Raw genomic sequence first — 26074 nt, 5'->3', positions numbered from 1 at the left:
ATATTTGCCTGAGGTCACGTAGCAAGTCAGTGGAAAAACTGCAAATAGAATCTGCAATCTGAAGTTCTCATTTCCCTGTTTTTGCCACTTACATCACACTTTCTACTAGTAAAATGAAAGGGAAGAAAGAGGCAACTGAAGTGGTGAGACTTGGAATATAGTTAACCCAGTTTTCTATACATGTTCTTGCCTTCCCCTCCTGCCCCCCCCACCCCCCCCCACACACACACAGTCTAGGCATGTATGAAAGGGGTAGCTTGGTTTTAAATTATTTTGAAATTTGGCTTCTGGGCAGGAAACCAACTGCACCAGGAGTGCAAGGTGGGGGGGGAGGTAGGGATGGAGGTTGCAGCCCCATAGCCACATGTTTGACTTTACAAAACACTCATCAAAAATGAAGACTTGTTGATTAGTGACTCTCAGGTTACCTGGGATTATGTGTTTTCGTATCAGAGTAAAGCTGGTTATTGAGCACAGAAGGGGATGCCTTGCTAAAAGGCAGAGCCTTGGGCTGAGCAGATGTATATCCTTGCACTAAAGGAAGACTCTGAGGTGTTGGCAGAGAAAAGGCAAGAGAGATGCAGAGGGGGAGATGCTCCCAGGTGAGACCTTGAAGAAGAAAGATTAAATAAGGTAAAGGGTTGCTCTGGTAGGTCAAAGAATGGTGAAGAAAGGTTTGGTTTCCATTTTTTGTTTTAGCTTGATATTTAAAGTGATGTTCAGAAGGGGTTGTGTATGAAGATGCTTCCTTGTAAGGTGAAGAAGATGAAGAAAAAGGACAGGTAGCAATTACTATTAATTCTTTGTGAATTGCCATGGGGTTTTCCTGCAAAAGCTCTTACATTGCCATGGGAAAGTGTGTCTGATTGAAATTTCACTCTGAGTTTTAGCAAACTGGGTGCTTCTGGAAGATAGCTGAGGGGAATGGACCCTGCCTGGGGTGCTGAGAATCTGCAGCTATCCCAAAGCCTGAAGGTCCAAAACTTGTGCTCCAAGCACTAGGTCTTTAATTTTCCCTGTCTACTCTCAACCTATTTATGTGCAACAGCAGTGGAAAAGCCTTCATAAAACTAATCTGATCTAGGATTATAGAATGATATACCTTTTTTCTGGTTCTGGTCTGGTATACAGAATTTCCCTCCACACTGGGAAATTGGTTTGCAGCTGGGTCATTTTCAAGATTCAAAAAGAAAGGTGAGGAAATATAGAATCTGATTTTTTTTTCTCTCTGACTCTCACCTCAGAGATGGAAATACACCTGCTCTTTTGACTTGGCATTTTACAGTCAGATTTTGTCAATTTTTCCTAATTATCCCTATTTGAAGGAAGACTACCTTGAACACTTGAGTAACAAACAAAATCACACAAGAAGTAAATGATATAACTGAACAATTTTCCAGTATTGAACTCAGTTGTTTAAGCTCATATTGGAACCATTCAGAGGAAAGTCTGTTCAGGACTGCTTGTGACACACTGTGGGGCTGGGAGATCCTCTGACAGAATCAGAAGTGCACAGTAATAACTGTTCACTGCTGCACAGAAAATAGAGAAAATCTCTCCTGTAGTGGCTTTGAATCCAACTCCCCAAACAATGAATAGAGCCTCATTCTGAAGTTATATTATTATTGTTGTCAAGCAGTGGAACACTCTGTGCAGGGAAGAGGTTGAATCACCATCCCTGCAGGTATTTACAAGATGTGTAGATGTGGCACTTAGGGACATGTTTTAGGGGGACTTGGTGATGCTGGATTAGCAGCTGAACTTGATGACCTTAAAGGTCTTTTCCAGCCTAAATGTTTCTGTTCCCATGATTCCAGACTACATGTAGAGGAATACACAGTGCTAAAAAAAGTGAAAGTTTCTCTTTAAGCTTGTAGGAAAAGAACTTCATGCAAACCGTCATTTTTCAAAGAAAACTGTCATTTTCTGAAAGGTCTGTTCTGAAACACAGAAAACCTTGCCTTGACCTCTTAGTACTTCCTTAGCTGTCACCTTTGAACAGTTGCTAAAATTACCTGCGCTTTCTGTTGGTATAGTTTTCCATCAGGAAATATCCTGGAACAAGTTCAAGTATCTGCCTGATTGTGTGGAGGTACAAAGCAGCCAGTGTGTGCTCGTGATCCTGTTCTGACTCTCACAGGTTATGTGTAGATCCACAAGCCCTGGATTGCCTGGTTAAAAGGAAACCTTCCCACAGGGTTTGGGGCTTGCTGCTCTGCTCTTCTGCAGCTTAAGCTTCAGGAACAGCATGAGAAGGTGTGAATGCAATATTTGCTAAACCTACAGTGGCCACTTTTAACTATTTTTCTGTGCGTTATTAAACCTGTCTCATGGGTTTTTGTCTTGTTCCATTGAAAACACTGTTATCAACCTACTTATAAACCATAACATATCATCCTTGGTGAATGCTTAAATCCATAGAATCATAGAATTGTTAGAATTATTTGGATTGGAAGGGACCTTTAGAGACCATCTAGACCAACCCCCCTACAATGATCTGGGACATATTCCACCAGATCAGCTTGCTCAGAACCCCATCTAACCTTACCTTGAATGCTTCCAGGATGGGGCACCTACCACCTTTCTAGGAAACCTGTACCAGTATCTCACCACCCTCATTGGAAAAAACTTCTCCTTTATCTAGCCTAAATTGGTCCTCCTTCGGGTTAAAACCATTATTTCTTGTGGCATCACAACAGACCCTATCAAGAAGTTTATCCTCCCTTTTCTTATAAGCTCTCTCTCCTCATCCATTGTTACTTGTTTGTCAGTCCTGCTTATCATGATGGGATACATTTTCTTTGACCCTCAGTCCAGAGTGCAGCTCTTATTTATGGATAAATGGCTAGAATGTGTGGGCAGAACTGTAGTAATACACTCAATATCATCACTGAAAAAGCTTAAATACTGACTTTACTCTCTGATTGCTTTCCAGTTTTCACATAACATGAGCATCACTCACATGGAAAGGGTTGCAGCAATTATTTTGCCTTGTCTGAGCAGAGCTATCTGTGTTGAATTTTTTATTCTCCCTGAATATTGGAAAGCTGCCTTTGAGGTGCATATTCCTAGCTGAGATTTTATTTGGACAGCTCTGTTTGTATTTTGGATATATTGCAATAAACAATAATGTTGCTAATGTACTGCAAAGCCAGAAGTATTCAAAGTATGTTTCTATTTCATATATTCAAATAACTATTGGACATCAATTACTAACTATTTATTTATTTACTACAGCCTGTAGAGTGTTTCAGAACTTTTTTTGATGAAAAGATGTAATTTTGCTCAGATATGTACCTGCTTAGTAATGGTTCCTGCCTCCAGGAGTTTACAACCTAGATGTACAAAGGATCATTGGATAATTCAGTTTGGAAGAGACCTCAAAATTATCTAAGCCAAATAAAAGGGATTTGCTGAAGCTCAAGAATCAAGAGAGGTTAATAACAAAAGCCATATTTCTTGCTGCCTACTTTGGTACATGTTCTACCAGAGTATGCTGCTTTTAATAGATTTAAGAACACTCATCAACTGTAGGGAATTGGCAGAAGACTGCTTCCCTGGCTTGCACTGCACTGTTTCACTGCCTGCATGGAATGGAGAATTTTTTTTTCTCCTTGCTGTTGGGTTGGCATCTATGTTTCTCATGCACCAAAGGCTTGTGTCTGAAAACCTTGCAAGCATGACTGCTAAATTTAATTTTGACTTGAAATATCTTTGTGTTGCCTCTGCCAACTGCAAAAATAAATCTTGAGCTTTTCGTTTGTTGTTGAATCTGACTCCACCTTTATTAGTGCAGACCCAAGGCAAATACATTGGAGCCAGGGAGTGAGATGCAGCAGAAATGGGCAAGGTGTTCTTGACTGCTGCTGCACTGAGGGATGCTAATGGGGGCAGGTTGGAGCTCCCCAGGGCTGTGAAGCTATGAGCCAGCTTGATAACTGGAGCTCTGCCATTTCTCATGTGGGTCAGTGCCATAGGCCTGCTTTAGTTGAAAACTCACCCCGTTTCACAGTAGGTTTTAACTTCTCTTGCTTTTTATCTTCCCTCTCTTAAAATGGCAGTTTTACTCAATATGGAAACATTTTGCTTGCAAAAAACCCACACTACATAATTGCATTGGGTGAAGCATGCTATTTAACCTCTCTTTGGACTGCTTCCATCAGCAGGGCCACTAAAGCTCTTTACTGGCAGGCTGGTACAATCTATGATCAGTTCCCTGCTACTTGTGCTGCCTGAATGAGTTTTCCGTCTTGAACAACATCCTGCACAATTCGCCTTACTCCTACCTAATAATTCAGACCAGATGGCTGAAGCTGACCCAGCATAATCTACTCCCCAGGACATAAATGATGCCATTTAGACGTACACTGTAATGTTCCCTTAGTTAAAAAAAGGATTTGCAGCAGGAGCCTGCAACAACTGACTTTATTTTGATCTGCAGTGTTCTGCCAGACAGTAGTCATTTGTGCTGGGTTACACAACATTAAAAGGTACATATCAGACACTATCCTACACATAGACAAAAAGACTGTCCCAAATTTCCCAGAAAGGGAACAGCTTGTTGTTTGCGTGTTGCCTTAGACCCCCATTCCACCTTGTCCCTGAATGCCCTGGGAAAACAGATGGGACTTACACCGCAAAGCAAGTCAGGGCACTGGCACAGTATAGGAAAAATGAGTTCCAGGGCTATGGACCTCTAGAATGAGGAGATAAAAAAACCCAACAAACCCTTTTTTTTATCTTACAGAATATTTGTTCCGGTTCCCAGTTTGGTTGTATAGAAATATGATACACAGAGAGCTCATTCCTTAGGTAATGGGATTCTACGTTGTTAATGCTATTACAGTTAATTGCAAAATTGTGCAGCTGTCTGCAGAAACAACAGACAACTTCTGCAGATACCAGAATTTTGATGCCATTGCTAAAGCCTCTCAAGACATAAAGTGAAGGGAGGTGTTGGCAAGATGTGTGTAAGGAAATCTTCCTGCATTGCTAAGCACAGGTGAAGGTAACAGCTTTTGGAATAGTTATCAGCACAGTGGAGGTCAAAACATGCTATAGAGGGTAGGTGTCTGCAAATTCAGTGGATTTTGGATAAGGTTTGATGCATGGAATAGTTTGCACTGCCCTTTTACAAGTGGCTACGTGTACTGTCAGGTCGCTAGGGAAGCAGCATTTGCTGACACATGCAGTACAATTTCAGGCTAAGTGATGTACAAGATTATCCTTTTAAGCTTAATTGTTTGTGTTGCATAAAATATAGATGGTATCAGAAAGCCTGGCATTGTCTTGTTTGTTACTGGAATGCAGGCTTTCCTCTTCTTCCCCTTCCTTTTTTAAATGCAAAGGAGGTGCAAGAGATTTTTATCTCCACTTCTACTCTAGTTTCCTTTATATTCCCTGTGTTCTGAATCCTGAGTTTGGCATCTTGCAAATCTATCCAAGGGACTTTAAGGAACTTGGTCTAGGGGAAGGTGTTGCTGCCCATGGCAGGGGTGTGGAACTAGGTGATCTTTAATATCCCTTCCAAACCATGTAATTCTGTGATTCCACCCTCACTGCATAGCTGCATTGTCAGCCTGCACAAACTCAAGCCGAACCATTTTGCATTTTGCGCTTGTTATGATCTGTTTACAAGGAGATGCCTCTTCCCAAATTAAGGTGCAAATGAGACCATATGCTGAAGTCAATAGTACAAATTTAATTTAACATTAAATGTGAGTGTATATATAGAGAGAAATAGAAAAGAAAGAGGGGGAGGAGAAAGTAGGATAGACAGATTAAGTAGAAAGATATCACCACCTAATGGATCCTGTGGCATCTCTGTAGTCCCTCTTCACCCTGGTGGTGGGGGTCCCTAAGTAATTCTTCTGTAGTATCACCTTTATACTGTCCAAGTTCTGGGTATCCACAGGGTGTAGGTGCCATTGCCATGACTTGGGATGGCATGTGTGTGAGCAGTTTTTCCTTTCTCACAGTTTGCCACAGTGTGATTTTTTTAGTCCGGATGCTAACCAAACCTTCAACTCTGTTAGGTCTGGAAGGAGCTCCTTCCTACTATGCCATCTGTGCTTATCTCGTGTTTTATTGTGGTGATTTATTTTATAGCAAGTTCCTTCTGTGACCTTGACAGTGTTTAGAGACAGGCAACTGCATTCTGTAAGTCCTTACAGCACTTTATTACCTTGGAAAACCAATCTTTTGATGTTCTCACTCCCTAACCCTTTGCATTAGTTTGGTACATGGAAAATGCAGCGCCAAGTCAGCTGGTATTAAAGAGAGAGATTGGGATAATCTCAATGCTTCGTGCACTGGGATGTGTGTGCCTTGATGGCTACGTTTCTGAATGTCCATAAAAGTACTGGGATGCATTTGGGACCTGCCAGTGTAGGTGGAAATCACAGAGATGCCAAAGCTATCCCATGTAGTTCATCTAGCCTTGGGGCTACCAGCTGAATATGCTGATTCATATAACTGAAGACACCAAGGGCACCAAGATGCATAAGTGGGAACAAAGGCTGATTACCTTCCCCTTCTGACCTTAAATCACACTAGTGAGTATTTTGAATAAAGGAGAAAGCTTTTAAGAGTGAGAGGTTTCTGACTTGTTTGCAGCACACTGAGGAATTGTTCCCAATTTTCTCATGCAGTTGCATCTGCCCTTCCCAGAAAAGATGACTTTTAAAAATGGAATAGGCTTGTCTTGAATCCGCTGGTGATTCTGAAGCCACTGTAAGTGGGTTATTGATTACAAAGGGCTGGACACATCTGGTGTGCTCATGTGTGGGCCTCTGCATTTGGACCCTGCTGGTTTGCTTCTCTTTGAGGCCATGGGCAATTTTCTCAGCCAACACTATATGATTCTTAATGTTTGTTTTGCTTTGAAATGAAAGGAAATATGAAAGTGTATGTTGTTATTATTCTCTTCCTTTAATCTTTGCTCAGAAGTTAGTCCTCTCAGACCTTTAATCATCTATCTTTGTCTGAATTCCCCTCAATTTAATTCTATCTTTCTGGTGCTCAACTGCTTACAGATGAATGAGGAATTGTATTGCTTTATCTCATTTCTTCCCTCATTAGAATGCTGGCGAAAGCCCGTGGTCACAAAAGACAGACGGTAGTTTAGGTCTTTTTTTGCCTTTTTGTGTTATTTAACCCCTTTGCTATCAGAGGAGCTCTAAAGTGTTTCTATCACAAAAGGATATTGTCATGCATATAAATTAAAAGAGAAATTGCATTGGAATAATGGTTGCAGGCTGCAGCACCAACCACTAAAAGGTCAGAAAACGGCAGAGTTTAGGCAGCAGCCTGTTCAGCTGTGTCTGATTTTTTTTTTTTTTAATGTAGCTGCTGTCAGAAAGAAAGGTCGTTCTTGTGTGTAAGGTGTTGTGTCTTCTCCAGTACCTTTTCTTTTTCTAAACTATTTTTGTTTAATTTTTCTTAAGAGTGAGGTTAGAGTGAGCACAAATCTGAGCATTAATAATTTTTTTTTAAACAATAGTAAAAACAACCCAAGACTTCAAACGGAGAAGCATCTCCAGCTTCAGTATCAGACAGTGCTTCCTGACATATCTGTAAAGGTTACACCCTGCTCACTCCTGCATGGGTCTGTAAGGAAGAAAAACTGGGGACTCATAGAGCTTTCCTGCAGAGAACAAATGCAGCCAGCTACGATATGCTTGTCCATGGGCAATTGCAAAATGTTATGATACGTACTCTACCATGATATGTACAGAATTTTTTTTTTCTCACTTCCCCAGTGATAGAGTTATCCAAAATAAAATGTCACAGTGTCTTTAGAATTACTTTTTACTAGAACATATGCATATAATTTTCTGTCTGCAATTTATCTTTATATAGCAAAACTGACAAAATATTTTGGCTAGGCTAAAGGGAGAGCAAGCAGAATTTATTAAATAAAGTAAGTAATCTCTTAAGAAGTAAATGAACTAATTCTGTTAGACAGAAAATCCAGCGAGATTTGCTGACACTTAAAACAAACATGAATTAATTGCCTACCAAGGTGTTTGGAGCAGTAAAGAGATTCAAACTGAAGATGTGTTTTGTGCTCCTAAGATTCATCAATAGTATTATTGCCACTTCTGCGTGAAATCTGAACTTGTTTTCATGGCAGAGAATGTAGTGCCAGGAAATACTAGGTACAGATTTAATTTGTGTAAGAATTGCCCCATCCCTGGAAGTGTTCAAGGGTAGTTTGGATGGGGCTTGATGCAACCTGGTGTAGTGGAAGGCTTCACTGACCCTGGCGGGGAAGTGGAACTAGATGGTCTTCAAGGCCCCTTCCGACCCAAGATATTCTATGATTTCTGTTTTCTGTGATAAGATTTTAGACTTTTTGTTGAATTATTTTACTATAAACCCCACTAGGAGACAGACTGTATTTTGCTCATTTTATAAAACAATTACCATGCCCCCATGACTCCTCTTTATGACTGTGGTTCCAATCTTGATTCTACAGCTGCTCACTCCCATTCTATCCTCAGTAGTATTCAACACTTTTCCCCTCCTAGTATGATTGCACTTCTCATGTAGCAGAGATTACTTGATAGAACAGATTTTACTCAGAGCAAATTACAAAGCCTATTTTCTGCAAACCTTGTCTGACTGCAAGTTTCTGGCTGCCCTTGTTCCACAGAAATGGCAATTTCAGCTTATGGAATTACAAAGCAACCAACTAAGTGAATCCTCTGTGCTTTCTTCTGTGACCGCATAAGTACTGAAGTGCTTTTCTTTGCACACCAGTGATTATTATTCCAGCAAAAGCAACCCGTGCCCTCCTCAGAATAGATAAGGAACTTTACAAAGAGACTGAGGTTTTAATATTTATTTTGCATATGTGCATACACATGCAAATGTGGCTCACACATCATTTTTAATGAAAACACTAGGGCAAGATAGGCTTTAAAGTTAGGGTGAAAGCACCGTCCTGTTGTTCCTTGACTGAATACTGTCAACCCAATTAATACCCTGATAACGTCAGTGATGCCAGCTGAATGCCACTGCCAGAGGGCATTTTCTAGCTTATTTCTGCGATATATTTATCTAGAGATAATTACATATTAGCCTGATATATTTTACTTGCTCTTGCAATACAAATTGACCTGGCATTGAACCATATATTACAACTGCTTCAATTGTACTATGAGCATTCAAACTAACTGTAAAAAGTTCCTTGTATTGAGAAAGGAGAAACTTTCTTTCTCATTGTAACTGTCCTGTAGCTTTTTGTTTTAAAAAGAGGTTTTAGTTGTAATGTGGAATTAAATGTTTGTAGTAATATGAAATATAAATTTTTACAAATATATGTGTAAAATAAAACTTACTATGGCAAGGTGGGGATCAGCCTCTTCTCCCAGGTAACCAGCAATAGGACAAGAAGGAATGGCCTCAAGTTGTGCCAGGGCAGTTTCAGATTGGACATGAGGAAAAAATTTTTCACTGAAAGGGTTCAAGCATTGGAACAGAGTGCTCAGGAATGTGGTGCAGTAACCATCCCTGGAAGCATTCGAAAATGGGTAGATGTGGTGCTACACTACATGGTTTAGTGGGCATGGTGGCATTTATTTGAAGGTTGGAGTTTATTATCTTTGAGATATTTTCAAACCTTAATGATGCTGTGATTCTTTTTTTTTCCCATTGTACATGACAAATAGAATACATAAATTGGAAAGTTGTAAAAGGAGTTAGGAAAAAAGTTCAACTTTAGCTGTTCCTAAAGAGAGGGAAGAGAGACTTCTCATATCTGGCCAGAGACTGAAAGTGAGGACATGCACAAACCCTATAAAAAGCTTTTACTTTGTGGTCCCAAGGGGTATCCCGGTAGATGTAATTTCTTTCTTTTTTATCTAGGAAAAAGTCAGTTGTTATTAAATCAAATAATGTGAACTTTATTTGTTCTTTGATTAGTCAATTATCTCCGCTAGACAGCGTGCCACCTATCTGATTAAAACTTCTTGCCCAAAGAAGGGAACACTTTTTCCCCTCTTTCCTTAGGTATTATGTACGCATGTTTCAATAAAATTATTTTCATTGCTGGATCTTGTGTATCTGATCATACCCCATGAAAATAAATGTGACAGAAACATCTGAACAGAATATTTTAAGACCTGGCCTGTTGCTTATTCTTGGTTGAAACCAGATATTACCCAGCCACTTCTGAATGGCAACCAACTGAAGTGGTGAATCCACAAAGTCTTCCTTCAAATTGTGCACCCCATTTGAAAAGGAATGTCGAATGCACCTGCAGATAGGACTGAGAGTGATTCAGGTGCCTTGGATGGGTGTCAAGAAGTTTCTCTTAAGGTATTTTACATTTGCAAATTTCTGGGTTACTGATTAGAGCCATTTATGACTTATTTCTCCCTGTAAAAGGGTCTTTTCTGCTTATATTGTTCAGGTGTGCCTGTAACATGTTCTTTGAATCTCTTCTTATAATGTTATTCCTTAACATTTTTATATTTTTTTCTAAAGACCTCTTTAAAATGAGAATATGACTTGAGAATCTCATAGAAATTTTAGAAAAAAACCCCTTGTGTATTGGTGCTTTCTACTAAAAATGTGGTACATGTTTATCATTATGATGATAATTTGTAAGTATATATCAAGGGAAAGCATCAGGGAGTCAAAGCCAATATGGCAAATAATGTCTTTTACTTGTTCCTCTTTACAAACAGATATTCAAGAGTTTTATGAAGTGACGCTGCTAAATTCTCAGAAAAGCTGTGAGCAAAAAATAGAAGAAGCAAATCAAGTTGCAGAGAAATGGGAGAAGACAACATCTGCTACAGACCATGAAAATCTGCAGAAAAAACAGGAGGTAATTTAACAGATTAAGAATTAAAATGTATGTAATGAATGAGATGTCTCAAACCTGAGAAAAGCCATGCAATGGTGTATAAGATTAAAAGGATGGGTTAATTAAGGCATTAGATTAGGGTGTGAAGGATATATATACACATATAGCATTATGTCACAAACTTCTTTATCCTTTCAATGCATTCTGTCAAAGGGAAAGTAGAAAAATTTTGTTTTCTCATCCTTGGTGTATTTTATCTGATACTTGATGTCTCTGATTACCCCCCAAAAGAGAGTATATTTTCTCTACTTGCCAATAATCACTGGGGTTATTAATACTCCAGTGATTACATCCTGCGCAAAAAAATTAATATGACTTTTCACATTTCTGCAGCTGACATGGGGCTGAACTTTTCCACAGTCTGGGTTCACAGAGATCAACCAGAATAGTCTCTGCATGAGGAACAGATACATATAAGAAGGTTATATGTACATAGAAGAAGGTTACATAGATAGAAGAAGGTTACGCACCTTTGCTTTTCTCCTGTAGCCAGTGGAAGCATTCCAAACCTTTCTTTGTCACCCCCAGCTCTAATCTGCCTTTGCCAGCCTCCAGATTATTATTAACTATATTAGCAATCTAAACTACTTGCCTCCACCCACATTTGTACTTCAAAGATGAAAACAAGCCCCACAGAAGCAAGCAATTCATTGCTCTGTTCTTAAACAGTGAAACATAAATAAGGTGGGCATGGAATGCAAACTGCAAATCTCCTAACCAGAATCAAAGATGAAGGAAATGTACAAAAGTTTTCATTGTTGTCATGGTAAGTAAGGCATTTCAAGTTTTAAAAGTTGTTGGCAAGAACTTTCCCATAGGCATGGCTATTTTTAAGAGCTTTCTTCCTTTTTAAAAATGTAAAACTTAAAGATTGTTGTTCTACATGACATTTTAGATGTGATTTTTTAAAAAGATAAATCAGAATTGCAGGCAGCTAGAACAAAACTCTCCAAAGAAATGAAGAAATTTATTGTAAAAATTAATTAACAAAAGAAGCTTGCAGAATTAATGAGAATGAGCATTCTGGTTTTGAGTGAAATCAGAACAAATGAGTCTTAACACTAATGTAGGATATATCCCATGAATGATTTAACATTTGAGTCACAGTTTGAAGGGACAGACAGTAATATCTGTCTTTTTTTTTTTTTTTTTTTTTTTTTTTTTTTTTTTTTTAGCACAAATCTTTATGCTTTAAAATGGTAAAAGTGTATTCCTGTTATCTCTTGGAGCATCTGATGAAGACACTGGGCAAACTCTCTTTTTATTCCAGCCTCATCAAAGTATTTGACTCTCAACTCTATCTTCCTTAAACTCATAGCTATGTAAGAAGTGTGCTGCAGGTCCTGTGCAGGGGAATTCAAACATTAAAGTCTATGCTGAGGATAATAGATACAGGGCCAACTCCAAACTTTTTTTATTTTATGAAAAAAAAAGTTATAATTTAAAGGAAAACAATAGGAAACTTTAGCCTTTTCAAGGCTGGATGCTGGCAGCCAGAGTCCAGGGTACCATTTTCAAATTTGCTGTCCCTCCATAAATTTCATCAGGGTAGTGGGAGAACAAAATGTTTAGTCTCTTTAAAAAATCATATCTATTTTAAATGTCCAATGCAGGCAAAAGAGACTGGAAGTGTAGGCTTTTGATGTTTTCCTTATGACACCCCCATATACTGTCAGCAGTTCCAAGTCAGAACTGATTAGTGCAGGCTAGATGTACAAGCTGCTGTACAAATCCCTTTGCTTTCTATGAAAAATTACCATATGAAAATGTAACCAAATAATCTAATATATCACGTAAATTTTTATTCCGTGGTCCATTCCTCATGGAAAATTACTGTTTTGTTCTTCCTTGTCCATCCTCAATTACATGTCCCAAATCTGGAAAGAAAAGACCTCCCTTCTTTCATAGCATCATAGACTTATGGAATGGCTTTGGTTGGAAGGGACCTTAAAGATCATCTAACCCTATGGGCAGGGACACCTTCCCCTAAAGCAGGTTGCTCAGAGCGCCATCCAACTTGATCTTGAATACTTCCAGGGATGGGGCATCCACAACTTTTCTGGGTAACCTGTGCCGGTGCCTCAGCACCCTCACAGTAAAGAACTTCTTCCTTCCATCTAAACCTCCCGTTTTTCAGTTTAAAGACATATTCCCTTGTCTTATCACTACATGTCTCTGTCAAAAGTCTCTCTCCAGCTTTTTTGTAGGCTCCTTTCAGGTACCAGAAGGCTGCAATTAGGTCACTCCCAAGCCTTCTGTTCTCCACACTGAACAATCCCAATTCTCTTAGCTCTCCTCATAGGGAAGAGGTGCTTCATCCCTCTGAGGATCTTTGTGACCTCCTCTGGCTGTGCTCCAGCAGGTCGAAGTCCTTGCTGTGCTGAGGACCCCAGAACTGGATGCAGCACTCTAAGCCCAAGGATAATCAGTCAGTCCAGAGGCCATTCTCCTTTCATGCCTTTGACTCAAAACCCCTTCCTTGGCTCTCTGTATGTAATTTTTTTCTATATAATTTGGTCCTTTTTCTGTGTTTATTTTCCAATCTTAATTGCTGGTAAAAAGGAAGGCAGCTTTTACTGTCCAGGACAGTGAACCCGCCTTTGTATTTATATACTTGCTTTTCTGAAAGTGTAGATTTTTAGATAAGAGAAAAGGTTGCTAGGTTGTTTGCAATAATGTACAAATTTGCCATCTTGCATCTGTAATCACCATAGTGGCTTCTAGCAAACTGGTGCTAGATCTCACAGCATACTGGGGCTGGATCTTCATCTCTTTAAATAGATGTGAAAGGGTCAGGACCCATCCTATAATCTGCTATCATTCTCAGAGAGTGCCTGAGACAAGAGATGTCTCCCAGACTTAGAGACTAATTTTGAATGGCCTTTGCAAAAGCATGGGAATAGTCAGTGGAATATAAGGGTTCACAGTATGTGTCAGAACCAGTTGCATACAAAATTCTTAGCATGAATGCCTCTACATAGCATCCCATGGCTACAAAGAGTGGAATTAGCAAAAAGTGTTGGAGTTTTAGTGATAGTTTGGGGTTTTTTTCCCCTACACTTCTTTTGGTTTTTGTTTTGTTTTTTACTTGCATGCTTCTAGCCAAATTCTGTGCTGTTTAGGTTTTAATCCTGAAGGATCCCCTAGACCCCATGAACCTGATAAATATTTAGGTACGGCCTATGCATTTGAACATCAAATCCTTGCTTTTGCTTCATCGTTCACAGCTTTGTTGGTCGTCTGAATAAACAGTGACTTCAGTGGTTTGCAGATGAAAAATGCAGTATTACTTACCATCACATTATTATTGCATTTCACCCTGTGTAGAGACTAAATATATGTGCCAATGTATCTGGCAGAGCTGTAAATATCATAGACCAAAATAATTCAAGTGGGTGGGTGTTAGTGAAAAGGAAGAAAGAAGGACCTATATTAATGTGTTTTTTGGTCGAATTTATCCATGTTGCTTTCCCTCCTGTAAATGCAACTTGACAAAATCAGTTTAAGTGGTGGATAGTTTCAGAATCAATGAAACAGTTTTGGGGGCACGTTCAGATTCCCTAGAAATGTTTATTAGGTTCTATTTGTAAAGGCTTTTTCTGTTTCATATATTCAGATAGAAAGCAAGGAATGTGACATATTGGGCACTAAATGAAAATGTCCAACGTGTTCATCATGATGTAGGAACTCTAGAATATAACTCTGAAGAAGACCAAAAATATCCCTGTTGTCCATTCTTTTGCCCTGGGGCAGATCACAACTGCATTTCAACCATTCCTGTCATGTTTGCCTAGTCTGTTCTATAAAACCTCCCACAGTGGAGAGTCAACTGTTTCTGCAGGTTACTTATTTCCTCTCTGATGGAAAGTCTTCCTTGATGACAAACTAGAGTTTCTCTAAGTGCAATTAGAACCCATTAGATTGTGTTCAATTAGCAGTAGACATGGATAATGTTTTATTCAGTCTTGTTCCAAAAAGCACTTAAACACATCACAGAATCGTGCAGCACCGCAGAATGGTTTGGGTTGGAAGGGACCTTGAAGATCGTCTAGTGCCAGCTCCCCCTGCCATAGGCAGGGTCCAGTAGATCAGGTTTCTCAAAGCCACCTCCAAATTGGCCTTGAACACTATCAGGGATGGGGCAACCACAGCTTTTCTGGGTTCCAGTGTCTCACCGTCCTCATCATGAGGAACTTTGTAATATTCAATCTAAACCTCTCTCAATGTAGGGCCATCATCCCTTGTCCTATCACTACATCTTCTTGTAAATAGTCCCTTTCGAAATTTCTTGTAGCCCCCTTTAGGTACTGCAAGTCTTCAGTGAGGTCTCTTCAGAACCTTCTCTTCTCCAGGCTGCACAACCCAAACTCTCTCAACCTGTTTTCATAGGAGAGGTGCTCCAGCCCTCCGATCATCTTCTTAGCCTCTTCTGGACTTGCTCAAACAGATCCACATCCTTCTCATGACAGGGATCCCAGAGCTCAATGCTTTACATGCCCCTATAACAAAAAATGCTAGGTTGTAATGAAAAAATCTTGTCTTTTGGGATAAAAAATATTTAGGTTTCTTAGACTCTTCTCAAAGGAGCTATACTTAGAGGTATGAAATATTTTAGTTTCCAAAACAAAAATCCTTGAGGCACTGTGAAAGGCAATTAGTGTTGACAGCACAGACACTATATATCTCTCTATATATCTCCAAGTATATAAAAAAAATTTTGGAGACTACTTTGCAAGATTTATATATTAATGGAATTACTAACTCAGGATTTGGGAACAGCAGGTTTTAATTTCTTACTGTTCTGTGTACTTCCTGAAGGACTATATGTGAAGTTTGAGAAGAGAACTTAAGAACTAACTCATAAAAGGGAACTGGGAATTACAGTGTCTGAGGTATCTTGCCAAATGGAGATATCAGTTAAGGACCCTATCTGTGGGGTACTGCATGGGCAGACACAGTAGTTCAGGATGAAAGTCCACAAAACACAGAATACACCTATAAGCTAACAAGTAATGAATTCCAAATATGGGACAAGGTGTCATTCCCTTAAAATCTGCCTCATCAAGTTGTTGATACCTTATCCTCCTTAAGGTTCAGAATCATTATCTCTATTCTGTAAATAAGACCATAGCTCAATGTCTCTCATAATGTGTTCAGGTGCTGCTGAAATATTCTTCCTTATGAAGATGCTGTTTGGTTTGGATGTTTTCCAAGGATGTGGAAATCCATGTGCAGCTCCCTTCTTGACCAGAGAGGAGCTGATAGTGCTTCTCTTCTCACTCATAAGAGTGCACTAAGAATTGTGCTGGCAGATATTATTTAGCTTTTTCTTGTTGGGATGTTGCCCATTTGTGCAGAATAATTAAATATTTATTGGGACAGAGTACTGACACGTGGCTTTATAACTTAGAGTTTATAGCTATTACTACTCTGATAAGGGTTAAAGTCTAGGCTCTTTTGTCTTCTTTTGCATATCCAAGGGTTAAACCCTCCCTCCCCAGCAAGTGCACAAATACCAGTGTTATAAAGTCATAAATGCAAAGCCCTTCTCCCTGTTTTCTCTTCACTTTTTTCCACCTCCCCATTGTCACCATACTTATATTTAAATCTGGAAGGGGGAGGATTTAACAGAAAATATTAAGAACTCCAAATGCCCACTATGTCCCAGGGAGCTGTATGTTCACTCCTCTCAAATTGCATTTAGGGGACGCGGGATGCTGCATTTGGTGGGAGGGTGGGTGACACATAGGGGAGGAAGTTACAGGGAGTTAACCTATCTGAGCAGGTTGTGAAGGTATGCAGAAACATGAAATTTGGGGATGCTGACAGTGCTTATACATTGGGCTGATTGATATGGTTCAGACAAGCTCATTTTGGGAACAAACAAATGCCAGATACCTACCTACAGAACATGGCTGTATAGATGTGACGCTACAAACATAATGTGCCTCCATAGTTTCTTGAGGATCTCAAATGCTTTTAAGCTGAGTCATTGCAAGTTGCAGTAATAAAGCATCTGCATTGGCTTAAACCAAGCAATATTTATCTGTGCATGTAGTCAGGTAGTTGGCTTCCAGTGGGGGCCACGAGCAGATGCTCAGGAAAGAGTCAGAAAAGACTAAGCCTTGTTATTGGGTGCTTTAGCTGTTTTGCAAGTCTAATCTGAATTTATTTGAATTAGAAGCACAGAAAGTGTTCAGTGCTGGGAAATTCAGCCTCACCTTATTTTATAAACATTCAGCATGGTATTCACCACAGCTGACTGGGGATGTGCCCAATCTGCTGCTGGAAATCATGAAGACAGGATTTGTTTGTAATTTCACCTCTGCCAAAGAGCCTCATTACTTCTTTGGACCAAGGTTTATAAGACTAGCATTCACAGCTTGAAAGCATTTTCTTGAAATTATGGTTCTTAAATTGTCCCTGTTGGAGAAAGAAGACTGATTTCTTTTCACCCCTGGAAAATGTGAGATAGGGATTGAGCTGAAAGTGGTTTAAATTCAGGTCTTCCACTGCTTCGAGAAGTGCTCTCTCTTTTCCCAGTTCCAGATAAGTCTGAGGAAAGTTATTCTCTCTCTCTGCTCTCTGTGCAGCAGTATTAGTGGGTGCCTGCAGCTTGAGAGTGGCTATGCAGGTCTGAGCCCAGCTCCTCAGCTTAGCAAATGGTCACTAGCCTGGGATAAAGCTTTTTTCTCTCCTAGGACTCTCTGCATTGCAATAAACAGTCACTAGCTAAAGGATGTCTCTCACTAAAGCATTGTGTAGATAGATACAATTGAAACCCTGAGATGTTTAGAATATACAGTAATAGAGAACAAAAAACCATCTAGATGGAGGAATCCATCTGGTAAAACAAAAATGGAGTTGCACTTTAGTATGAGAGTAGAAACACTGCTTGAAGCTGCAGGCTTGTGCTCAGCTCCAGGCACTCATTAAAATACATAAATTTAGCCTGGTTTTAACCTCTATATTCTTTAATTTGGTCTTCAGTGCTGCTTATTTCTGGTCAGCAGTGTTTTCACCTTTATCTGGGTGGAAAGCTGAGGTGAAGGAAAAGAACACTCTGCTGTTGCACTTACATGTAGATCTGGCAACTGAAGGTCTGCCTGTTTCTGTATCATTGCATGAAAGGACTATTTACTTATAGGGCACATGGTGCAGATACTTCTGCCATATTGAATGATAATCATTTGCAATTGCTGTGCAAGTTTGGTCATCACACCTTGATCTCTTATGCACAATCTTTATTCAGCACAGTGTGGGATCATTGCTTTGACGTGGTCGCCAAAAATTCCAGTTCTTCATTTAATTCCTGTTGTTCCATGCATTTCTTATGTTTAGAGGCTTGTTTTGCAAATATATTTAATTGCATCATGCAAAATGAATCCTCTTGTATCTGTTTGCTTCAGGAATGGCTGCTATCCTTGTACCCAGCTATTATAAACACTGTAATTACCTCTCTGTCCTCTAAGTGCTGGCTTGTTAAAAGTTCCAGTAGTAAAACCCTTACTTAAAAATCTTCTGCCTGAAGCAATTAACAAGCCATTAATCTGTTTCACACTAACAGCTTGTCTAAAAAACATGGAACTGCAGCCCCTTCTATGTGCGCCTATAAAAATTCAGTATCTTCTCTGGAATTTTGTTTGTTTTCTTTGTTTGTAACTGGGTACAGCTTAATTTGTAAGGCTTGATTTACTCCCAGGAGCCACATTTGATTCTGTTTAAGTGATTATACTTAATATGCAAGAGTCATTAGGTATGATCAACCATAATGTTTCATTAGAAGGGTTCAAAACATTGAGTTTTATGCATCTGTTTCTCCACTAGATTTAGCACTATAGTATACATTTATCTGATCAAATGCAGTTTGTGTCTGTGGGTTGGTTTTGTGCCAGAGTCAATTCCCAAGTAATTTTATTTGGCATTAAGTCAGCAGTCTTTTTAAGGGGTACAGTATAAGTGACATCTTGGTTAGTATTTTGCTAGTCATGTTTCTTTTGCACACTTTGCCTGTAACGAGATAATTATTGAACAACAATGCTGAAGCTTCCCTCCATGTTGGCTAGGTTTGTTTTTGTTTTTTTTTTTTTTTTTTTTTTTTTTTTTTAATATACAGTAGCTTTGTAATTTTATTTTTATGCACTATTAAGGTTTTCTTTACTTGCAGAGATTATTTGATACACTTGCCTTTTCTACTCAACTGGGTTGACTAATATTTAGAAATGCATAGCTGCAAAGTCACTGCATTATTAAACCCTTATTTATTACTAGTTGCAGCTAAATGTCTTGCCCATACTGGGTATCCATGCTGGATCTCTATTTATAAATTTGTTATTTGTTCTGTAGCTTGTCAATAACTTGAGTGCCAGAGCGTCTGTTAAATGTTTTTTTAGAGTAGCTTCTGAATGTGTTTTAATATGGTCAGGCCGATGTTTCTGTTTTAAATCAAGTTGTATCTATGCAGAGCAGTGTCATCCTGTGGACAGAAATGCTCTTCTGACGCTGAGAGCAGGGCAACATACACATCATGCCACTCTAAACAGACAATTTCTGTCCCACTGGACAAGGCTTGGAACTAGACATCATTCTGCTTTTGACATCTCCTTGTGTTTGCATAGTTAGGCATGCTCACGAGAAAAAGCCTTTTCCTTTGCTTCCTCTCAATTTTTCTTAGTGCAGAGGAAAGGGACATGGGGTTCCTGGTTAATGGAAGCTGAATATGAGTCAGCAGTGCCCTGGCAACCAGGAGAGCCAAGTGTGTCCTGGAGTGCATCAGGCACAGCATGGCAAGCCAGGCAAGGGAGGGGATTGTCTCCTCTGCTCTGAGCTGGGGTGGCCTCACCCCCAGTGCAGTTTTGGGCACCACAAAATAAGATGGATGTAAAGCTATTAGAGAGTGTCCAAAGGAGGGCCACGAGGATGGGGAAGGGCCTTGAGGAGTCCCCTTGGGGGCACTTAGTCTGTTCAGCCTGGAGGAAACTGAGGAGAGACCTCATTCACTCTGAAACTTCCTCACAAGGAACAGCACTGACCTCTTGTCTCTGGTGACCCGCAAGAACACACAAGGAAATGGCCTAAAGTTCTGTAGGGGGAGGTATGGGTTGGATATCAGGAAAAGCATCTTCACTCAGAGGTTGGGTGGGTGGGTGGGTGCTGGAACAGGCTCCCCACAGAAGTGGTCACTTCCAAGGCACCAAGCCTGACAGAGTTCAAGAAGAGTTTGGACAACATCCTAAGGAACATGATGGGATTCTTGGGGTTGTCTTGTGCAGGGCCAGGAGTTGGATTCCATGATCCTTGTGAGATCCCTTATGGGATCTCTTCCAACCAAAGATATTTTATGATTTGATGATTTTTGTTTAACATGATGGTGTGTGTTGCATGAGGGTTTAGAGGACTCACTGTTTTCATATGTCTTTTTTGACAGGGAGATCTGATTGTTTAGTTTAATAATTGTTTTCTACTGACATTAATGGGATGGATCTGGGATCTTGATATTAAATTAAACTAGATCAGCACTGATGAAAAAGCGACATTCACCACAACAGGTTTATTTGTGTTTATTCTTTTTTTCATGTTTATATAATATGCCTATCAAACAACCTCTAGGCAGTTTTTTGATCTGTGATTTGTTATTACATCTGCAAAGGATTGGGAGCAGGCCAGAACAGCTGCGAGGGACCAGAAACAATAATTTTCCCCAATGAAAATGTGCCTGAGTATCAACCAGCATACAGAATGAGCCAAACTTTTAATTAAGCAGTGAGTCTCTATTATGATAAGCATTGAGGTCAGACTATTGTGTAAATTCCACTTCTGTGTATCAAGGTCAGAAATGATAGACCTAGTTTGAAAATAACACTTCACTAAAAACTCTTGCAATTTTAACATATTTTTTCTGAAATAATTTTCCTAAACCATGGTATGTTTCAACAAGGGAATACCAGATTAGTCTGAAAAAATTACCAACATAAAAATATCAGAATGTCCTAAGAGGCTTCTTCCACACGCTAGCAATTCCTCTGAATAGTATGTGATATAATTCATCATTTGTGAGCAGATTCTGAGAAGTTACATTTTAGCTACCTGCAAAAACAAGTACATCAGCTCCTAAAGTATACTTCTTTGTCTTATAAAGCTGTACAGGTTCTGTAAAATTGATATTCGGGGACAAATGTACTCTAGTTAAGATTAATTCTAAAGATATTTCAGAACAATTTGTCTCACACATTTATTAACTCTGATTCTTCACCAATCTGAGCAACTAAGCAAGAGAATTCACTGCCCTCCATGTGCAGAGGACACAGGTCTCCATAGACAGGTTTAAGAGTCTGTTATATATTTCTGCAGTCAACCAATTCTTCTTTATTAAGTTGTTTCTTAAATAGTTCCCAAGCATAAAGAATGGTATCACCCCAAGACTTCTGGATCACATAAAGGTCACCCTGGGACTGATTTCTTGGATAGATGAATGTATCTTTGCTCAGTAAGGTAAATATATATGAAAGAGAAAATATCCAGTCTCTTTTGTTTAGTTTTTTTATAATCTGGAACAGATACTTTCAGGTCTTAGTAAATAGTAAATACAATCCCCAGAGTAACAACCTGGTAAATTAAAGGGAAGCTGTCAACTTGAAAATATAATTTACCTCCACAGTTGTTTGGTTTTTTTTTTTCTAATAGTACAGTTACAAATACTAGAAAATTACTAGAAACATGGGACTTTATTTGTTTTCAGCTTGTACATTTTACACGTTTGCTTGTATTTGATTCTCACTCGTACCACTTTAATCCGTCACAGGTAATAGTGAAAGCTGCCCTTGGTTTAGAGATGAGACAATTTACTGTTTGTTTGTCATTAAAATATTTAGCTGGATTGTGAATTAAGCATTTGTCTAGACCTTTGTGTACTATGAAGGAGGGAATTCCACCCTTTGTCACTCTCTTACTTCTTGAAAAGAGCCTTTAGGAATATGTTTCTTTTTCCTATATAATATGTTTCTTTTTCTTATGTAATCTTGATCTATTTACCCATTCAAATGGACAGTCTTCTCATTGACATCACTTCTGAGCTAATTTCTCTAGCTGTATTTGCCTTGCTGTTGGGACCCTCTGTTAACTTCCACCCTTCCACCATCAATTACTACTTTGTCTTATTCCTAAGGTCTGTCATCTCTCTGCATGTCTACTCCTGTACCTCACTAACTCTTGACTTCTACATCTGCTTCTTCAGCTCTTCATGGCATATTCATTGAGGAACTTTCCTGGTATGGTCGCTCCCAGTGCACAGAAACTTTTCGGAGACAGCTATGTGACTATCTCATTTCATCTTCAAAACTCTGTTTTGTCCCAAAAGAGAGGTGGTTGCATTCGTAGCAAGCATTCCTGCTACAATATTCTCCTCCTCCTCTTGTCCCACTGTTTGCTCTTGCTTCTCCATGTTCTCTTGTCTTGAACTGAAATGGACAGTTTAATTGACCAGAACCCCCATTTATTAACAAAAAACAGATTTTGTGCTGGGCATTGGCTTATGTTTCTGTGTGGTGCCTATTTCCCCCCAACCCAGAAAACTAGTTTTACAGATTAGTTCTGAAATGGAATTTTTAATATAGTTCAAATATCTCATGTCTAAAAAATGTCAGGGTAGCTGGATCTCACACTTCCATCAGCCTGCACAGACCTGCACAATACCAGTGGGGATAAATGATTGAAGCTGCAAATGGATCTCTCTGCCTTTGAGTTTGATTCAGCATTCTGGCTGCACCTCAGCTGATATGTCTGGTTGCTTCTGCTTTTCTGACACAAGGGCAGCCTTGTTGCTCAACAGTTATAGCTGAAATAATGGTGATCAGTTCATTGCTGTAGCTGCATAACATTTTTTTCCTCTGAAAGGACAAACTGAAATTACAGCATTTTCCGAGATCCTCCAGTTCTTTCTAGAAGTGTAGGGGAGCCTACCTGGTTTTCAGAAATGCTGTGCCCTGTCACTGTATGTATACATATATATATATTTCAGCTCAGCACTTTCAAGTGGTCATGGTGTCTCTATCTGAGAAGAGACAAGTCAAACAGCTGTTGTGCAAGCTGGAAAAAAAAATGGAATTAGCCGTAACAGACATAGTGGATTTGAAGTCCATTTTCTCAGAAGGTGGCTTTTGAAACTCTGGAGTAAACAAAGCAATGGTAACTTTTAAATTATTGTTGTTTTAATGAACCCCTAAAACAAGTTTGATCTTTGTGAATTTGTTAATTACCACAAGAAGGAGTGAAAGGATCCCTTGAGAGATTTCAGGTCAGTCATTACACCAAGCTGGTGTCATCTCTCACACATTTTTTGGTGTTGTGGTAGTTTGTAGAAAAGCAGAGGAAACAAAACTGACAACTTTGTGTTTTCCTAAGCAGTAAGAAGATTCATGACAGACATATACCTTCACTTATGTAATCATGTTGTTTTTTTGAGGTATCTTGTACTTTTTTGGACAGAAAATGCTCCGGGCACACACAACAGTATGTTTGCTAGGTCAGCAGCAAGGCTGTAATTAGGTCTCTCGGTATTCAGGATGCTGAATACATTGTTGCCTGAAACAGTCCATCTCCTGCAGTCATAGATGTATTTATCAATTCTGCTTCTTAATTCAATATCAATTTCTTTATTGGATTCCTTGTTTTTTTTCCCCATATAGGGAATGTGACTGATATACACAGATATCTTTGCATTCACAGTGGACCATTCTGTTACTTTTGAGGTTTAGAATCATCATACATTAATCTTTGCTTGCAATTTGTGATCATGTTACCCTTGGACAAGGACCAAGCCCCTCCTTATATTGGTGCTTGATTCTATGGATAGTCATCACACAGAGGGGAGGACTGATCTGACATCCTTTCTCTCAATGCTGAACAGAGAGGAGTGCTCAAGTTGTAATGGTCTTAGAAAACCAGTCTTTCTTCCTGGCTTCACAGGGCTCTGTTGCAGCTCAGCCAAAAGAAAATAAAGGCTTGGATCACCTTTGTGAAGTGTCATCAGGATGTTGGTCACAGATATATAAAAGAATATTCTTAGTTAACTGTAGCTAAGAAAATAAACCTGGGGATGTTTCCAAACCATGAAATTACATTGCTGATTACAGATATTTGTCTTGATAGTAGAAACTACATTTCTGACCACAGCCTTTAAAAGTGCAATATTAATACTTACCATCTCTTTTAGGAGCACCTCTAGTGATCCCTGTTTGACTGCACAAAAACGTGTCAAAAATATGGTCTTGCCTAGCTTCAGCTTTGTTTATCAGCTAGTGAAATGTCGTATTAAGCTGGTGGTGATAATAATGCAATAGGTTGTCAAGATGGGGGTTGCTGTTGTGGTTTAACCTGTCAGGTAGGTAAACTTCACACAGCTCCTTCCTCACTCACCCCATCTCACTGGGATGGGGAAAAGAATTGGGGAAAAAAAAGAGTAAAATTTGTGATTTTAGACTGGGTTGTTTGACAGAGCAGAAATGGAAGGGAAAATTGTAATAGCAACAATAATTAAGATTTCAAATATACAAAACAAATTGCACCTTCCATCTACTGACCAGTGACCAGCCAGTTCCTGAGCTGTGACCTGTGGCCAGCTTTCCCCTGGTTTATATACTGAGCACGATGCCATATGGTATGGAATATCCTTTGGATCACTTGGGGTCTGCTGTCCTGGCTGTCTCCTCCCAGGTTCTTGTGCTCCTCCAGCCTTCTCGCTAGTGGGCTGGTGTGAGAAACAAAAAAGTCCTTGCTTAGTGTAAACACTGCTTAGCAACAACTACAACATCAGTGTCTCATCAACTTTGTTCCCATCCTAAATCCACAACACAGCTCTGTAGCAGCTTCTAGGAAGAAAATTAACTCTATGCCAGCTGAAACCAGGGCAGCTAAATACAGAATAGCACACAGAGCTGTGTTCTGTTGGCATTAACAAACATCCAAGTTATGAGGCTTCCAAATACAACCAGAATTGGAATTTGAACCCCTAAAAATGAGAATTGAGGTTGTAGAGTAAAGGACATAAAGGTGTTTTTGCATGTTTCAGCATGCTGAGTCGTTCATCAACGGTGAAAGTACTTTCAAGTTTTTAATCTGACTTTCTTCCAAGTTTGTATGTACATCTCTACCCAAACCAAATGGCAGATGCATTCCAGCAAAAGAAGTCTTACCTAAGCTGCATGGACACATTGCAAATGCATAGAGTTGCAGACAGTTTTTAGACTGGATTTATTGCCTTATCCAGGGTTTTGCTTCTGATAGTGTCATGTGGACCTGGGTGTCAGTGAGCTGTGACAAGGGCACTGTTTCTCAGGTCAGCTCAAGCTGGTACTTTGAAGGATTCCTGGTCCAGGATCCATATGGCCTGTGCAAGGCAGTATGCATGGAAAGGGCATTACACAGACTAGGACACTTCTTCCTTTCAACTCTTGGCATTGCCTGGTACATAAGCATCTGCTGCTTTTCTCAGTGTCAACTGCAGTTGATAATGTAATTTATTTAATTAAATTTCAGTAGCCTTTGCACTTCTGTGCTTCTACAGGCTCACAGAAGCCCAAACCCCTGTACAGTCCATAAATTTTTAATAACCTTGGTCAATGGCTAGTGTTAATAGTTCTTGGAGTCCTCATACAAAATACAGGTTTCTGTCATCTCCCCATTAGGGAATGAAAGATTCTTATCCAGCATTGAGGTCATGACAGTTGTCACAAAGGAAATGGTCAAGCATTGGCAGATCGATGGAGCCCAACCTTCTGCAGAGTATTTAGGCAATGTTGTTTTCCCTTTCACTTCACTTTGTTGTCTGGTTATCAACATTTAGGGAGTGTGATGATGTATTCTGCAGTTTAATGACCTGATTCATTCTACTTAACGTACCTTTTGGGTCCTTTCCCCTTGATACATATTGGTGTGAAGCGTTTTGTAATGCTTTGTAGGAGGAAAGCTGGATGAAGAGATATGGCACTATGTTTTGCTGAAGGTTTTGTTTAGCTGCAGTCTTTTTGCATGTCAGCATGAGTATATATGATTGTGGAGCTCTGCAGCCATGACTTAGCAAGGCAGCTTGCCACTGTAATGACAGCCACTGCTTATTTCCCTTCTCTATGTCTCTGGCTGAAACAAATATTCTTTTATACCAAGCTTTAGGACATTTCAAGCAATCTTGAGAAGTAAGAGTCA

The 26074-nt window shown here is 39.5% G+C and overlaps 1 protein-coding gene across 5 annotated transcripts in view; it reads left to right on the top strand.

Moving 5' to 3' along the window:
- Positions 1 to 26074, top strand: part of DLG2 (discs large MAGUK scaffold protein 2) — a 986985-nt gene that overhangs the window by 112240 nt on the left and 848671 nt on the right. For all 5 annotated transcript variants that reach the window (XM_083854323.1, XM_083854322.1, XM_083854321.1 and 2 more), the window contains exon 4: positions 10695 to 10837. In XM_083854323.1, the coding sequence (XP_083710449.1) occupies positions 10695 to 10837 (143 nt within the window). The remainder of the gene's footprint in view (positions 1 to 10694; positions 10838 to 26074) is intronic.

Source organism: Zosterops lateralis (assembly GCF_965231275.1).
Source record: "Zosterops lateralis genome assembly, chromosome: 2".
In the NCBI taxonomy this organism is placed as follows: domain Eukaryota; kingdom Metazoa; phylum Chordata; class Aves; order Passeriformes; family Zosteropidae; genus Zosterops; species Zosterops lateralis.
The sequence above is the reverse complement of the archived record's forward strand: the minus strand, read 5'-3'. Positions and strand labels throughout refer to the sequence as shown.